At 46.0% G+C, this 17,430-nt stretch overlaps 1 protein-coding gene and 1 pseudogene across 2 annotated transcripts in view; both read left to right on the forward strand.

The window, feature by feature from the left end:
• LOC309840766 (small integral membrane protein 14 pseudogene) overlaps positions 1-17,430 on the forward strand; it is a 433,613-nt pseudogene that overhangs the window by 350,866 nt on the left and 65,317 nt on the right. The gene's annotated exons all lie outside the window — the stretch shown is intronic.
• Positions 1-17,430, forward strand: part of SPON1 (spondin 1) — a 256,476-nt gene that overhangs the window by 71,848 nt on the left and 167,198 nt on the right. The window contains exon 3 of the mRNA XM_082683143.1: positions 435-568. Coding sequence (XP_082539269.1) covers positions 435-568 — 134 coding nt within the window. The remainder of the gene's footprint in view (positions 1-434; positions 569-17,430) is intronic.

Here is a 17,430-nt window from a genome sequence, read left to right on the forward strand (position 1 = left end):
TTTTCTTTTAGCATTTCGATTTCAAGTTATAAAACTGTAGCTGAATTGCAAATTTTAGCTATTTAGAGAGTGTTGGCTTTGGATTATCCCCTCCCCCTCCTCTTCCTCCTCTTCCTCCTCTTCCTCCTCCCCTGAAACTGGACGTCATTATGATAGTGAAATAAGCAAGACCATCACCTAGTGACCTGCTCCTCAAAGTGCTGACACCAGATCCTGGTCCCAGAGAGCAGAGCACAGGTGCCAAATCATTGCCCTCATGTTAATTCAACAAGCGTTGACTGGAGCTCTATGCCAGGCACTATTCTGGTGTCAGGGGATATAGGGCTGCTAACACAAAACAACAGGTTTAAAAATAAAATTGAGGAAGTGTCAACTCGGAAACTTAAGAGCCTTACCAGAGTGATGTTGCATTTTAATGTGTTTACTTTCCACAGATCATAGATGAAGAAGAAACACAGTTTATGAGTAACTGCCCCGTTGCGGTCACGGAAAGCACCCCACGGCGGAGGACACGGATTCAGGTGTTCTGGATAGCGCCCCCAGCGGGTACAGGCTGTGTGATTCTCAAGTAAGTGAACCAGGGGTCCGTGGAACACTTCATTCTCCCTCCCTGTGGTCTGTCACAGACTTCATGGTGGGGTTGCAGAAAGAAAAGTGGCTTTGTTGGGGCATCAGGTGAGTGGCATCATCGCTCTCCCCAGAGTTATTTTAACTCTGAAATAGGGTCAAAGGTCATCATTAATGCAATGCTGTAAAAAGAACCATTTGCCCAAATCTCTATTTTTAGAGATTTCAGTGATTCTCAAATTCGGTGATTCTCTTGGCCACGCTCCAGCTTCTAGAGATATTAATACTAGGGCTGGCTAAGAAAAGTTACAAATCAGGTAAGGATGCTCTCTGACTTCCTTCATCTGGAATTTAACACCACTATCCTTAAATTGCGCTAGGCTGACCGGGGACCCAAATGTAACCTCCTTAGTCTCTGGCCTTACTTTATGGTCTGATTTTCTTCCTCATGTCCTCAAAACTGCCCTCGTGTGCCACTTCCTACCTGGTCTCCTAACCCTCCCTTTGTTGAGTTACAATACATGATAAGAGGTATTAACTTGGGGCACCTGGGTGGTTCAGTCGGTTAAGTGTCCGACTCCTGGTTTGGGCTCACGTCATGATCTTGGGGTCCTGAGGTCGAGCCCCACATTGGGCTTTTGCTCTCAGCTCGGAGACTGCTTGAAATTCTCTGCTTCTCACTCTCCATCTGCCCCTCCACCCACTTGTGTGCACACATTCTCTATCTCTCTAATAAAAAACAATTTTTTTAAGAGAGGTGTTAACCCACTCATAGTTTTCCTATGTAAGGTAGCATTATCTCAGACCTGTGCTTCCAAAATGGTATGCCATAGGGTGATGTTCAGGGAGATGTAAATAGGTGGGCAGGAAACCCATTTCTGCAGTTAAATACGTTTGGAAAATGCTGTAAACTCCATCCCCTTCTTGCAGATTCACAACTATCATTAGCAGATTCGAGGTTTAACGAAGTCCTACTCAAATGAAATGTGTTTAAATTAGTTTCACCAGAATTTCCTAAATTTATTGGACTCCCTTTTTTTCCTGAGACATATATTAACATTCACCAGTTTGGGAAATGCAGCCATAACCTATTTTAAATAGATTTAAAGACCATATAGAGGGATATTGGGAATTTTAAGATTGTAGACAGGCAAATCGTCACAGGCAGATGGACAAGGCTGCAATCTCAGCATCTAAGAAGCCATTTTCCCATGAAGATAAGGGGCTGGGACTTTCCCAACCATCCTTCTCTTATTTGAGTCGCCTGAGGCCTTATTTTATATATTTGCCCCTCTGGCAGGTGGACATTTCTACAATTTTAGAACTGTGACTAAGTCCAGCCCAGCTCTGAGGAGGGGCTGGTAAGGAGGCATTCCAATAAGGCAGTCTAGTCCCTGCAGCTTCTGGATGCAGCTGTGCCTGGCTTATGGGAAAAAGAAAAAAAAAATGCCCATAGAGGTCTCTGGAAGCCTCTGTCTATTGTCCAGGCCCAGCCTTGTCTTTGTCTAGCCTCCCTGTGCTGCCATCTGTCCATATATCCTTTGTTTCTTGGTTCGATGCAAGCTGAACGGGCTTACTCAGATTCCTTGAGAAGATTGTCTCTTGTTATCAGTCTGTATCAGTGAATTTTTTTTAAAAAAAGAATTAGCAGTAAAACTTCCAAAAATGAAATCTTATGTATACACCCAGTACATAACACGTATCGAGTATTTAGTTAAAATACAGGAGAAGGCCCCTGGAAATAAAGGCCCCCTAAATGAGAACACACGGGGGCTATTTATCGAGTGCTGAGTGTATAACTAGGGAGTATAGCTACCACTAGCATTTGGCAAGGACTCCAAGACCAGAGAGGAATGGGAAAGCTTTCTAGGGGAGAAAAGGGCAGACTGCAGGTATGTTCTGATTGGAGGATAGGGTATTAGCTTGGGGAGGCTGGAAGCAGGATAACTAAAAGTGGAGCATCTTATGTGATTGGTTTGGAGAGCATGTTTGGCTTCCCCTTGTTGGTCCTGAGTTGGAAATAGAGGAGACAGTGGAGGCAAAAAATTAAAGGAGCTGGTGGTCATTCACAAGTCCTAAATGTTCTGGGCTGATGCTTCAGGGGTGTGTGGTTTCCAGGCTGATTGCTGCCAAATTTGGGGGTCAGAGTTCTATTGTTGTGGTCACACGTGGCCTGCCTTTTGTCCATTGGTGTATCTGGTGTCTCAGCCTAGAGACCAGGTTCCCAGTGTGGCTTTCTGGTACCCACACTTTGGCCCCGGGCTGCCCGGTCACTCGGCAAACTCACTCCGCAGAGCCTGGGGCTCTGAAGAAGAAAGTTGGAAAATGTTAGATTTATGTGGTGAGTCTTCCTGCTCTGAAAATTCTGATCCTGCTGGCCCAGAGCTCTGGTTTTCTTTTGACTTATTGTTCTCACAAACCAGAAGTGTTTGATCTTCCCGGCAGAAGCCAGAAAGGCATCTCTTGTTTACCCGTTAACAATGAACATATGTGAACATATGTTTATCCATTAACAATGGACAAGTGTGGCTTGTTCAGTCGCTCATTCTTTCAGCAAATGTAACTGAGCTTCTTTGTGCACAGACATGCAGGATATATAGACAACCCACATGTATTCTTGGCCCTCGAGGTTCCACGGGCCAAATGGAAGAGAGAAAAGGTCAACCAGTACTTTCTCCGTACCAGGAACTCAGCAGGCACATCTAGCAGGTTATGGGTTTTTTTTTAAGATTTTAATTACTTATTTGACAGACAGAGATCACAGTAGGCAGAAAGGCAGGCAGAGAGAGGGGGGTGGGAAGTAGGCTCCCTGCTGAGCAGAGAGCCTGATTCGGGGCTCGATCCCAGGACCCTGAGATCATGACCTGAGCCGAAGGCAGAGGCTTAACCCACTGAGCCACCCAGGCGCCCCAGCATCTAGCAGGTTTTAACAGATTTAATCATCCTAACTACTTCTATTTTACAGAGGAGATCCCAGGAAAATTAGGCGAATTTCTTGAGTCACATGTCCATTTAACTCCAAAGTCCTGTGTTCTTCCTTTCTTTTGTTGGTTTTTTTCCTGTTTGTTTTTGTTTTGTTTTGTTTTTTGAGAAGGTATCCAGGGGGAAAAACAAAAACAAAACAAAACAACAAAGATATCCAGCACAGATGGGAAATGAAAATCTACTTCTGTTTCTCAAAATGGCTAGTTTGTTATCCCACATCCGTTTATTGAATGTTTGTCCTTTCCCCAGTTGCTTGAAATGCTACTTCATCTGTTCTGCAGGTCTTTTTATCTATTCCTGCACAAAACCCACACCATTTTATAGCACAATTTTATTTTGTATTTTGATAGCAAGTCATCGCCCATTAATCTTCTGGTTCAAAATGTTCATGACCATTCAGGCAGATTCATAGTTCCAGACAAATCGTAGAATAAGTTTGTTGTAGTTTAATAAAACTTCTATTGGAATTTTGAATGGGGTTGCATCGAATTAATAGTTCAGTGTGGGAGATGTCAGCATCCCTACAATATTTTTCCCCAGTCAGAAATATGGAATATCCCCTATTTATTCAGGTCTTTTATTCCTTCAGTAAAGTACTGTGATTTTTCTTCATTGAGATTGCACATTCTTGTCTGGCTTTTCCCTCTTAGGGTATTTTATAGTTTTAGTGCTTTAGGGAATGGGCTCCTTTTTTGTTCCTGTTATACATTCTAATTATTGATTGCTTGTGTTTAGGAAAGCCATTGATTCTTATTTTCTGAGTTTGAATTTGGACACTGTTGCACTCACTTGATAGTGCTAATGGCTTGTTCATTCATTCTTTTGGGAAATTATGAATAAGTATACCTTGTGTTTCCTTTTTATGTTTTAGTTTATTATCTGTCACCTCTAGTAGACCATTAAATAGTGGTGTTCCTGCTCATTCTTGATTTTAGTGGGGATTCTATGGTATTTTACTTTTTAAGTATAACAGGAAGTACAGGTTTCAAATTGATACTTCAATTGAGTTAAGAAGGACTCTCTTTTTTTTTTTTTTTTTTTTTTTAAGAGAAGGGGGAGAGTGGGGCGCCTAGGTGGCTCAGTGGGTTAAAGCCTCTGCCTTCGGCTCAGGTCATGATCCCAGGGTCCTGGGATCGAGCCCCACATCAGGCTCTCTGCTCAGCAGGGAGCCTGCTTCCTCCTCTCTGCCTGCCTCTCTGTCTGCTTGTGACCTCTGTCTGTCAAATAAATAAATAAAATCTTAAAAAAAAAAAAAAAAAGAGAGAGAGAGAGAAGGGGGAGAGAGAGTGGGATGGGGGAGAGGGAGACAGAGATTCCAGAATGGACACAGTACACAAGAACCCTGAGATCATGACCTGAACTGAAATCAAGAATTGGACACTTACTTGACTGAGCCCCCCAAGTGCCCCAAGAAGGAACTCTTGATCTAGGTGAGAAAGTTTCCTTCTTTTCACATAGAAGGCAGTATTTGGGGAACTGGCCAACCAGTGTTCCCTGTGTACCTGCCCTGCGCCCAGAGCTCAGGAAAGATACAAGATAAACAATGATCCTGACTTCCAAGGTATTTTCGATCTGGTTGTGGTATAAATAAAAATATGCATGCAAAGGTTAGTAAGCCCAAGACAAGCAGTCACTGGGGACAAATTAAACGTGGTTAGTCAGAAATCAGATGAGTGAGGAATGGAAAAATGGGAGCACCAGAGCTTCTCGGAAAGTTAGTGTATCTTGAAGGCTGTCGTAGGGTTTGGATAAATGCACAGAAGGACGAGGTTATTCCAGGTGACAGGGGTGGATCTAGGGGAACTGAGGTGAGAAGAAGCATGGCAGCCCCAGGGAGACAGACTCTGTGAGATGAGAAGGTCTTTGGGGGCCAAAATCTGTTGCTAAGCCCTGGAGGTCTTCTAGTGTCAAGATGAAGAGATTGAATTTGATTCAAGAGGAACCAGGGAACCATTAGTGGTTATTAAACAGTGGACTGACATGCTGGGAGGAAAGTTCATTAAAAAGTTAGGAAGGACACTTAAATCTGACAGCCAGGCTCAGGGCAGATGAAAGGGGAGATGCCGGCATTCTTACAGCACCCTCCCTTGCAAAAAGGAGCATTTGTGTTGCGGTGTTTGGATACTATTCCCGGTTGAATAAGGTGCAAGGTCTGCTGAATGTCTGCGGGTGACAGCTCTGAAGCCTGCTTGGTTAGTTGTGTTCCTTTGCCCAGGAGGGCAGGCGGAGAAGCACATAGCAATTACGACTTTTCTTTTGGCACAAACCTGACACCATTTCCATTTTCCATTTGGATGCAAAGATTTGAACATTTCTAAATTACAGGCTTTCCAGGCAGACCTCCTTATAGCCTTCTCCCTACAAATGAATGACCCAGCACTTAACGTCGCCCCAGCATGCTGCATGGCTGCCAGAATGCTGTAAACAGGATGGCAAAGTAGCAACCAGGGGACAGAAAGGGCCCCTGTGGATAGAATGGCTGTGTACAGACCCCACCAGGGGGAAGTCTCATCTCCCTAAATCTGACGAACGTTTTGTCCCCTGAAGTGATCCTCTCTTTTCTTATATTTATTACCTTTATTACCTACATGTATTACTGGGTTTCTCACACCCATTCGTAAGTTTCCGGAAGGGTCTGAGATGTGGGTCCTCCAGCTCCTGAGAAGATAGTCACTTGGTGAACCATTTGGGAAATTCCATCTTATGAAACAGGGGCTGGTACAGGGTCCAGGGAGTACCAAGAGCCTAGCCCTGTTCTAGGGGCATTACAAATACTTAGGTAATCCTCATAGCCACCCTCTGAAGCAGATACTACAGAGGACACTGAGGCGCACAGGAAAGAGTTAGTGACTTGCCCAAGATCACAGGGTACATGACTGAGCTGGGATTTAAACAGAAGATCAGGGCTCCAGATCCAATCAGATGTCCAGATCTCCAATGAAATCTGCATTCTACCATCGCAGATCCGTGCTCCTGGGTCAAGTTCAACTCTGATTTCACTCTCTCCCCCTACACTGTTAGTTGTCAGATCTGTCTCTTCTGGTTCACACTTGCTTCCTATTCGTGGCCTCATCCGCAGACACTTCTTGCCCCAGTATTACAAGAACCACTTCTTTGCTCACTCTGGTTCCTTGCCCTCTGCTCCCGCCGCTGGAGTAAGACTTCCTGTCCCCATGCACCGCTGAGGCACACCCCTCACCTCTCAAAGCTGAACAGGGCTCTCTGTCACCTTCAAGATAAAGTCTAGAATTTTAATCAGAACATTTAAGTCTCCCCATGTCCTTTACCAGATCAGCATCTTCTTGCCCTGAATCCCTCCGTGAACCCTGTGCTCCAGCCAGGCCCATCTGCTCATTCTCTTGGTAACATTTAGCGAGCGCCTCCTGGGTGTAGGCACTGAGGACTCAGAGGCTGACTGAGGATGTCACACGCAAAACAGATCAGGTGCATGGTCTTTCATCTGCAATTTGGAAATCCAAGAGGCTCTAACATCCAAATGATTTTTTTTTTTTTTAACTCGTTGAGGACCCCGACCTGCTCTGAACTGACTTAAAGTTGTTCATGGTCTTTAGTGTAAATATTCATGTGTGGAGACTGCCCCAGACCCTGATAGAAAATATTACAAAATATATGGAATTTGCATTGCATTCTTTCCGAAATCCAAAAATATTCTGAATTCTGAAATGCACCTGGCCTTGGGGGTATCAGATAAGGAAGCTTTGCCCTGTGGATACAGTCCCAGGTGGGAAGTTTGGTAATACAAGTATCACTCCCAAGGGTACAGAGGAGGTAGCCCCGTGGGCAGGACTGGGTTGTACATGAATGTTTAAAAGAAGCAACACATATCTTGCCCAATTTCATCACCTGTTCCCAGCTGCAGCTGCTACAAGATCTAAGAACTTACTCAGTGTCGCCCATTGCCAAAAAATACAATTAGCGTGGTGGTGTCCAAGACCCTTTGTGATTTTTTTTGGTCACCTGGACAGCCTCATGTCTAGAGGCTGAGACTGAGTCTCAAGAGGAGAATCAGTTTTACTCCTCTTTGTGGCCCTGGTGCGAGGGTTGGCAAATCCAGCCCACTGCCTGTTTTCATGAATAAAGATTTACTGGAATACAGCCACATTCATTCATTTATGTATTGTTTAGGGCTGCTTTCATGCTATAGCAACAGAATTGAGACGTTGCCACTGTAAAATATTTTTTCTCTGGCATGTTCTAGAAAATGCTCTAATGCGTAGCCCAGTGCTAAATCCTTTTCCAGGTTCTCCGAAAAAAGCTGTTTTTTGTTTTTCCGCAGAGTCAAAGGCTTGTATTCAGGTAGTTTATTTGGGAGGTAATCCCAAGGAGCAGGGGAAGGGGGTGGTAGGGAGGGCAGGATTGAGTAAAGTGTTATTAACTTGCCCATCACTGTAGGCAACTGGTGCTTGATCCCACTGGAAACTTTTGAGAGCCCTTATGACACATGTCTCAGAACAGTGTGCCCAGGGATAGAGGGCGAGGCCATTATCCTTTGGCTTCCATCCTCCATTGATCAAGATTGGCCCCACAAACATGAACTCGGGTCTTCTGGGTTGCAGCGCATGTGAGGACTGACATACTCTGCACTTGGGCTGTAGCATCCACAAAGCTCAGGGACAGGAAGCAAGAGCGCCCCAGGCGGACGAAGTGTGCATCCTGCAGATGCGGTAGGGCAGAGCTGGTCAGGGCTACCCCCGTGACTGGGATCAGAGCTGGGGTGGGAGGTTGAGAGGAGGCGGGTGTTCAGAGGTGCCCGATGCATCAGTAGTGTGCCTCACGGCACGAGTAGCTCATATTCCTCACCAAGCACCGGGCTACGTACACTGTGTGCCTTCTCTCACTTAATTCCTGCAAAAGCCTCTGGGGTCTTCTCTCTTTTCTCTGTAGGGTTTTCTGATTTTGTTGCTGAGAAAAATCAAGGTTTAGAGAGTTCATATTCAGGGTAATAAAGCAGCGGGGACTTAAGCCCACTTCCACCTGATTCTAGAACCTTTCTTGTTAACGAAACACCACTGAACTACCCTGACTGAGCTCAACCAACCCCCACCTACCTTCTGCCTCTCGCCTCAGTTGGTCTGTGAGATCTGTGAGTTCAGAGCCCCTTCTGTAAACCCGGAGGTAGGGGGCTCTCTGTTGGGGGGTTGGAGGCAGGGGTTGTGGAGGGGGGCTGAATGTTGTTTCCTGAGGGAGGAAACTAATTGTCATTTGGCAAATGAAAACAAACTCTGCACCTGGCAAGGGAAAGGCTTATTCGTGGGAAGAGAGGCTGGGTATTAAGGAGGAATTAGGGAACACTCATAATACTGTGTAACTTCATAGAGCTCACCAAACCTTTTTATCTTAGAAGGAAATAACAGAGGAAGCCCACATGAGATGACTGTGTATGGTTTAGAGGAAGCTGGCAGCGTTAGGAGGACCTGGGGTGCAGCTTCCCCCACAATTTTTCTGGTGTGAGGTATTGAGAAGAACTACCACATCTTTGTTATAAGTCAGGGGGGGCTCTCCCACGGGCTGGCTGGGGCATCAGCAGGACCCCACAGGGGAGGAAGCCAGGAGTGGCCAGAGCAGAGCTGGGAACCCCCGAGCCTTTTGAAGTGGCTGATCCTGGAACAGCACTCGGAAAGTTAGAGGCAATGGCTAAAAGGGCAACCTGTGCTCGGCTTAGGAAGACTTCGATGCCCAAAGACCTACTACCATCTATCGGATAGAATCCAGATGCCAGGAGTTCCTGGGAGGCCAGCAGTGGTGCGGTTCCAGGAGAGCGGTCCAATGGCAGCAGTCAGATTCAGCAGCTGGAGTGCCAGGTGCAGGATCCAGCCGCCTGGGGGGGAACTGGCAAGCATTAAACAGGAAGTGTAGGCTGCAGAGAAGCTCCAGGCACAGCAGTAGACTGACATTCAGATGGAACCCTGAAGCCCTGCTCTATGGATGGTGCCAACGTTGCGAGGGGCCGGGGGCGTACACAGCTCGTCCCCATGGCACATCAGGGCCCCACGTCTCCCACAGCAGGACAGCTTGCAGTCCTCCCCTTCTGATGGAGCAAGAGCTGCTGATACCTTCCTTGACCTGGCTAGGGTGGGATCAACGCATAAGGTTTTGACCTGTGGACATTTTTTAAAAGGCTAAGATTCAGTTCAGGTAACGTAAAATTAACCATTTTGAGGGCATCAGTTTCGTGGCATCTAGTACATTCGCCCTGTTGTACCGCCACGCCCTCTGTCTAGTTCCAAAACATTGCCATTGCTCTGGAATAAAACCCCTCCTCGTTAAGCAGTCTCTCCCCATTCTCCTGCCTATGGCCCCTGGCAGCCCCCAATCTGCATTTGTCTATGGATTCACCTATCGATCAGATAAATGGAATCACACAATAGGCGGCCTCCTGCATCTGGATTTTTTTCCCGGAGCTTAGTGTTTCTGAGCTTGAGCCAAATCGTAGCCAAGTATTGGTACTCCTTCCTTTATATATCTGAGTGATGTTCCATTATCTGTCTGTACCACAATTTGTTTATCCCCATGGGCATTTTTAACACGGAAAATCAAAGCATCAAACTAGAAACGTTTGGGCAACGGTGAAAAAGTACCCCATGGTATCACACCTACCTATACTTAGTCTGTTTTTTTTAAACTGGGTGGTAGACGCGAGAGATGTGCCGCTCCACTCCTGAGCCATACCCCATCCCTGAGAAGGACAAAGATGACTCGGGGACAAGGGTAGAAAAGGACAAAGAATCGGTTCCATATCTACTTTGGCTTTCAGGGTCATGAAGTATGAAACAGGTTAGCATCTTCTACCCCATCAGCAAAATGGCTTGATGAGATCGTTCGCACCCTGTATGGAGCGGTCCTATAGCCAAGTCATACAGACCCGGGCATTCGTTACTGCAGCTGGAAGGGACGGAGGCTGAAGCCCTCCGGAGAAGTGGATGATACGGATGGCAAGCCAGGGTCCTCGGTGCCTCTTCCTCCGAAGAGACCCACATCACCACCATTCATTTTCAGCTACGAAGCAGAGACTTGCCCCTGAACCATGAGCCTCCCTGGAAGCCTGCTTGCCAGAGACAACACTCAACCTAAAGCTGACGGAGAAATGAGATGGCGTAAAAAGAAAGAACATTCCCTGCTCCTTCCATGATTGATTAGTACAGGCCGATGGCAGTTCCGTTTTTCCCTGGGCATTTCCCAAAGATTTCGCATCACCCAGGCCCTGGCAGCCAGGAAAATAGGAGCAAAAGCTCCCTTCTATCTTACTTCTCTGCTATTCATAAATGAAAATCTTGTTAATTCAGAGTTTGACAGCTGTGGTGCTTTTGTAAGTCCAAGGCAGCTGTCATCGGCACTCCGGCTTATTTTTCAAACAGATGTTTAATTTGACTTTAGTGCTATTGCCAATTTTCTTAGGAGAAAAAGAGGGGGAAGCAGAAACAGAAATAATCATTATATTCATCATTTGGTTTCCTTTCAAAACCTAAATCGGCGTGATGAACGATGACCTCAGACTTTCTCTAATTGCAGTTTTGGGTACAGGAGTGGTTAACTACCACCTCCTACATCGTCCAAGGTCCGTCCTTCCTTTTTTTTTTTTCCTGAAGTCAGAGGCTGTTTTGTGATAATTATACCCAGACTCTGAAAAAGTCCCAGCTACCCAGAAGAGCCTTCCAGAGTGCAGAAAAAATGGGGGAGTAGTAAGCGGTGGGTGACTGGGCCATAGCCCCAGATGGAAGCAACAGGGCTGAGTCTCGTCTTGCGGCTCTGGAATGGGGAGGCCAGACAGAGCCCTCGGGATGGCAGCCAGGTCTCCCACTCAGTCTCTTCCTATCTCCCGTGCTTCTGTGGTTCAGGCAGCTGGGTTTGTGCATGATCACAGTGTGCAAATTGTTCTCAATGTATAAAATTAAACACATCTGTGTCTCCACGTAGAAATCTGATGAGTCAGAATGTGCTCAAACAGGCCCCGCTGTTCCACGTTGCTTGGAGAGCTCTTCCTTCACACCAGCTGTGTTGCTAGGTAAACCAACTTCCCGGATCGGATGTCTCTACCTTTGCTTTTTTGTGTGTGGCTTTCAGTGGTCTCACTTGGATCCTACTTATACCTATCGCGGGTTCCATCCATGGTCCTCTTTGACAATGCCTCCGTAGCGGGGACGCTGGAGGCAATAACACACTTCCTGCGTATCTCTGTACCCATCTCTTTGGATACTGGGATGGAAGACACCTTTCCTTCTTCCTTGGTCAACAACTGTGACAGGTGTTATGCTAAAGAAGAATCCATCCCAAGGAAAAATTTGGCAGACATCCTGGATCCTAGCTCTCAAGTCATGGTTTGAAGGAAGAATGATCTACAGCTTTATCCAGCTAGCGCTGGGAATGACAAGACACTCTGAACAGAACCAACATGGGCTCCCGGGGCCTGACTCCTCAAAGAGGGGGGCTCTACATCTTTTTAAATAGAAAGTGGTTTCTGAAGATTATTAATTAAGAGCTAATTCTTCCTGAACTACAGATACACCAGGCTTCTGCCACGGTGATCACCCAAGAATTATGGGGAGTCTTCAGGGAATAATTACATATACATCAAAACCTCCAGGCTATTGCTTGCCACTACAGCTGTCTACCTAGGGCTAGACTATGGGTCCATTCCTCGGGCAATTTCTCCCCAACTTTGCTCCCTACTTGGAGCCCTGTCACTTGGTACAACACGTCACACCTAAGGCCAAACCACAAAGGTTAGTAAGACATTGTTGAAAGCTTAGGGAGTGTCAGGAGGGAATTGTAGCACAGAGAAACTATAATTGACTTCTAGATGTTGGCTGCTGCTAGAGCCCAGAAACCCAAGCTCAACTCCTTAACCTGAGACTGAATTCTGGTTTCACCACCTAACTAATGACATTAGACAAGTCATTTTAAATTCCCAGGGCCTCACGTGCAGTAGTGAGCACTGGGTGTTACACACAACTGATGAATCATGGAACACTTCATCAAAAACTCATGATGTGGGCGCCTGGGTGGCTCAGTGGGTTGAGCCGCTGCCTTCGGCTCAGGTCATGGTCTCAGGATCCTGGGATCGAGTCCCGCATCGGGCTCTCTGCTTGGCAGGGAGCCTGCTTCCCTCTCTCTCTCTCTGCCTGCCTCTCCGACTACTTGTGATTTCTCTCTGTCAAATAAATAAAAAAAAATAAAATCTTAAAAAAAAAAAAAACTCATGATGTACTGTATGGTGGCTAACTGAACATAATAAAAATTTTTTAAAATTGAAAAAAATTTAAAAGTTCCCAGTGCCTCAGATGCCTCCCCTGTAAAGTGGGGATAATAATAGTACCTGCCTCTTGGATTCACATGAAGATGAAAGTGTTTAAGAACAACATCTGGTCTAGAAGTTCTATAAATGGCCACATGACTGTTGTTGTGATTATTGCTTTACATTCGCAATAAAATGAAGAACTCACATACATGCTTCTCAGACAAAAGTAGCAGTTCATCCTTGGCAGTGAATTCCAGTTTCGGGGCCATTAGGACAAAACCGGTACATTCTGAAACCCGGTATAAAGCTTGAAGCCCTATTAGGTTTCAGTCTCGCTGGGTCTGCTTTCCGTTTGCTTGTCTGCTCCTTGCCAATTCCCATACAGAATATGAAGTGCTATTAAAAACCACATAAAACAAAGTAGTCATGTTAAATTTCAACCCTCAAGACCAGGGAAGAAAAACTTTAAAATCTAACATCAGGAGGAAGACCAAGTACAAACAGGCAAGGGCTGTCCGTTCCCACAGAGTGGTAAGAGTAACGTCATGGGTCGTGGCCCATTCAATAAAATGGAGAGCCGGGGCTGTCTGACACAAGTCAATACATGTGCCACTTCAATGAATGAATGAGTAAACAAACCAACAAAGAAATTTGGAAAGGTTGATAAGGAACGAGATGCTCATATCATCCCCAACTCTCTGCCCCCCAAATGGATAATGAGGAACAGGAACTTCTGGCAGACACCAGTGATGGGACAAATTTAAGTTTAAATTGCAAGCCCCCTGATAGGATGCAATGAGAAGAACATAGCGTCACGTCTATGATATTCCCAAGGAAGACCTGTAACCTGAATCTAATCCTGAGGAAGCATCAGACAAGCTCAATCATTTCATAGAATTACCTGACACGTAATCTTCAGAAAGTTTCAAAGTCATAAAAGTCAAGGAAAGACTGAGGAACCATCCTAGTCATAAAATCTAAGTACATGCTGTAATTCTAAACTAGATCTTTTGGCAATAAAGGGACAATTTAAGTCAAAACTGGAATAGGGTTTGAGGGTTGGGTGTATTGATGTTAATTTCCTATGTCTGGTGGCTGTGTGTGGTTACACAGGAGAAGACCTTTGTTTGCAGGAAATACACAAAAAAGTACTTAAGGCGATTGGACATCATTCAACCACCTGCTCTCAGATGCTTCAGGGGATAACAAGTTCTTTGTGCTATTCTTGTAAGTTTTCTTTAAGGTTGAAGTGGTTTTGAATTAAACAGGCCCAGTGCAAAGGCAGGGGGTGGTGGGGTAGAAAGGGAAAAGGGAAGAGCTGCATTCATATCTTTCCTTCTAGATTTTTTCCCTTTTCTTCCTGGTTTCCACCTCTCAGAAGGCTGGGCTAAGATGTGGATGAGAACATGCTGGGGATCAATCAAGAATATAGGCAAGGACTCGCCAGGCCTGACCTCCAGGCTAAGTTCATCTGTTCCTTGATTCCTTCCATGGCACCATAGGTCTGTACTAGGTACCATGCCCAACACGAGGGCACGGCTTTGGGAACAGTAGGAGGAAGAGGGCTATATGGTGGAGAAGGAGCCACACAGGGAAGAGTGCAGGACTGGGGTGAGTGGGCACCCAGCTGAGTTTGGGGTGGTACAGAAGGTCCAGGGAGCACAGCTGGTAACCTGACAGACAACAAGGCAAGATGGTAGAGAGAGGGAGGAGACAGAGTGTAGGATTGTTGCTAGCCCAGAGAGAGCAAGGAATATTTGAGAACCCTCATCTGGATCCAACTGGTAGAACAAGAAAGAGGGCCAGGGGAGTGCCTGGGTGGCTCAGTGGGTTAAGCCTCTGCCTTCAGCTCAGGTCCTGGGATGGAGCCCCGCATTGGGCTCTCTGCTCAGCGGGGAGCCTGCTTCCTCTTCTCTCTCTGCCTGCCTCTCTGCCTACTTGTGATCAAATTAAAAAAAAAAAAATTAAAAAAAAAAAAAAGAAAGAAAGAGGGCCAGGTTGAGGGGGGAGAGGGTGCAAAGATGGTGCTCAATTGATTTTGTTCCCTTCTCTCTCTTTTCCTTCACCAATACATCCTTCCTTGGAACATTCAGCTGGGTATTGCTCTAAATTTTTATTTTTATTTTACCAAACATTATTTTTTTAGTGTTCCACGATTCATTGTTTATGCACCACACACAGTGCTCCATGCAGTATGTGCCCCCCTTTGATACCCACAACCAGGCTCACCCCACTTCCCATCCCCTTACCCCCTAAAACCCTCAAGAGTCCACAGTCTCTCATGGTTCATCTCCTTCTCCAATTTCTCCCAACTCACTTTTCCTTTCCTTCTCCTAATGTCCTCCATGTTATTCCTTAAGTTCTACAAGTAAGTGAAACCATATGATAATTGACTCTCTCTGCTTGACTTATTTCACTCAGCATAATCTTCAATCCCATCCATGTTGATACAGAAGTTGGATATTCATCCTTTCTGATGGAGGCATAATACTCCATAGTATATATGGACCATATCTTCATCCATTCGTCTGAAGGGCATCTTGGCTCTTTCCACAGTTTGGTGATTGTGACCATTGCCACTATAAACATTGGGGTACAGATGACCCTTCTTTTCAGTATATCTGTATCTTTGGGGTAAATACCCAGTAGTGCAATTGCAGGGTCATAGGGAAGCTCTATTTTTAATTTCTTGAGGAATCTCCACACTGTTATCCAAAGTGACAGCCCCAGCTTGCGTTCCACCAACAGTGGAAGAGGGTTCCCTTTTCTCCACATCCTCGCCAACACTTGTTGTTCACTGTCATGTTAATTTTGGCCATTCTAACTGGTGTAAGGTGGTATCTCAATGTGGTTTTGATTTGAATTTCCCTGGAGGCTAATGATGATGAACATTTTTTCATGTGTCTGTTAGCCATTTGTATGTCTTTGGAGAAGTGTCTGCTCATGCTTTAAATCTTTAATAACAGAAATAATCAATAAAATATGTGCCGACATACCTTCTTATGACAAAGGGAGTATTGTCCCATTTTATGGAGAGGAAACTGAGGCACATCAAGTCCAACATCGTAAGCAGTAGAGCTGGGATTTGAACCCCAGATAGCCCAACTCCACAGCCCAAGCTTTTGTTCGGCCACAGTGTATGAGTAGATTGTTGATGAGGCTGAGTTCCCATGTGGATTACTGGTCGTCTATAAAAAGGATTGTTGGGTGGTGGGGTTATGGACATTGGGGAAGGTATGTGCTATGGTGAGTGCTATGAAGTGTAAACCTGGCGATTCACAGACCTGTACCCCTGGGGCTACTAATACATTATATGTATAATGTGTAATGAAAAAAATTTTTTTTTTAAGAATTATCTTTTATAGCTAGTTCTTGAATGGTAGGGACAAATGAGGGAGATGCTTGGGAACTGCGGTGGTCGGTACATCTTACCCACTGGAGTCACTCCCCTCTCACGGGCTCCTGGCCTCCCCTGCCCACACTGTCAGCAGTCCTGTGAGACCTTCTGTGGCCCCAGGCAAGCCCAGAGCCTGGGCTTGACTTGGCGATGGCTGGACCCTGGGGGATTCCGGAGCTGAGGCAGCTCATGGTGGTGGAAGGAAACAAAGGGTCAAATCACAGAAGAAAGCCTGAGGGTCAGGTCCAAAGGGCCCTCGGTGGGAAAGGCGGTCACAAGGGGAGAAACAGGGCACCACGCTGCATCAAGGCGAAGGCAAAGGTGTTCAAGGCCCCTTGCCCTGTGGTGCTGTAGGTGGCCCTTGGCCTCAGCAGGAAGGGAGGGCGCTGTGTCTTTCTCCATGCCCTACCCTCCTCCACAGGACTCATTTATTCATCCGGACAAACATTTAGTGAGCATTTACTGTGTGCCCGGCTTGTGCTAGGTATGGGGAGGGATGAAGAGGGAACAAGGCTGAGGGACTGGCACACAGTCTGAGAACTGGAAGTGCCAGGTTCTCTCTGAAACAAGCCTGTGTTTCCATCTTCACTTTAGCCCCTGGAACAAAGCCAGGATGAGACAGAGATTGCCTGGGAACAAGGGAGGTGTGGGAGGGAAGAGTAAGCTCCACTCCACCCCACCCCACCCCGCGCCCCACCCCCGGCCCCCAGCAGCCACTATTACATCCATTTGTAAAACATTGCTTTTTACAGAAAGCCTGATTTCTCTGGCCATCACCACAGATTCCATCGCTAATCCCATTTTGCAAGACGGTTCTTGACTGATTGCAATGTCTCATTAGGGAGTTTGCTCCTCACAGATGGGGTCTGGGTCCGTCAGGTCAAGGGTTAAGTGTTGGCTCTTCCAGGTCTGAGCTGCTTTTCCTCCCTCTAAGATGGAGATGAGAAACTAAAGCATGGGAAATACCCCTTTATGTTCTTTAAGTGGGTCTACAGTCTGCAGTCTATAGACTACCTGCCCAATACTCCTGCAAACTTGACTGCATACCATCACGGGGAATTAAGGCTCAGAGAGGTACTGCGAGAGGTACCACTTTTAAAACAGAAAGGATTTGCTGGACTTTAGCTCCTTTTCTTTTATGATGATCAAAGTCACTGTAGAAGGCTGGGGACATCTACATAGACCCTCTTTGCCAGGGGTTTTAGCTCGGGATTTCCTTATTGCC

The sequence above is a fragment of the Mustela nivalis genome (assembly GCF_964662115.1).
Source record: "Mustela nivalis genome assembly, chromosome: 9".
NCBI lineage: Eukaryota > Metazoa > Chordata > Mammalia > Carnivora > Mustelidae > Mustela > Mustela nivalis.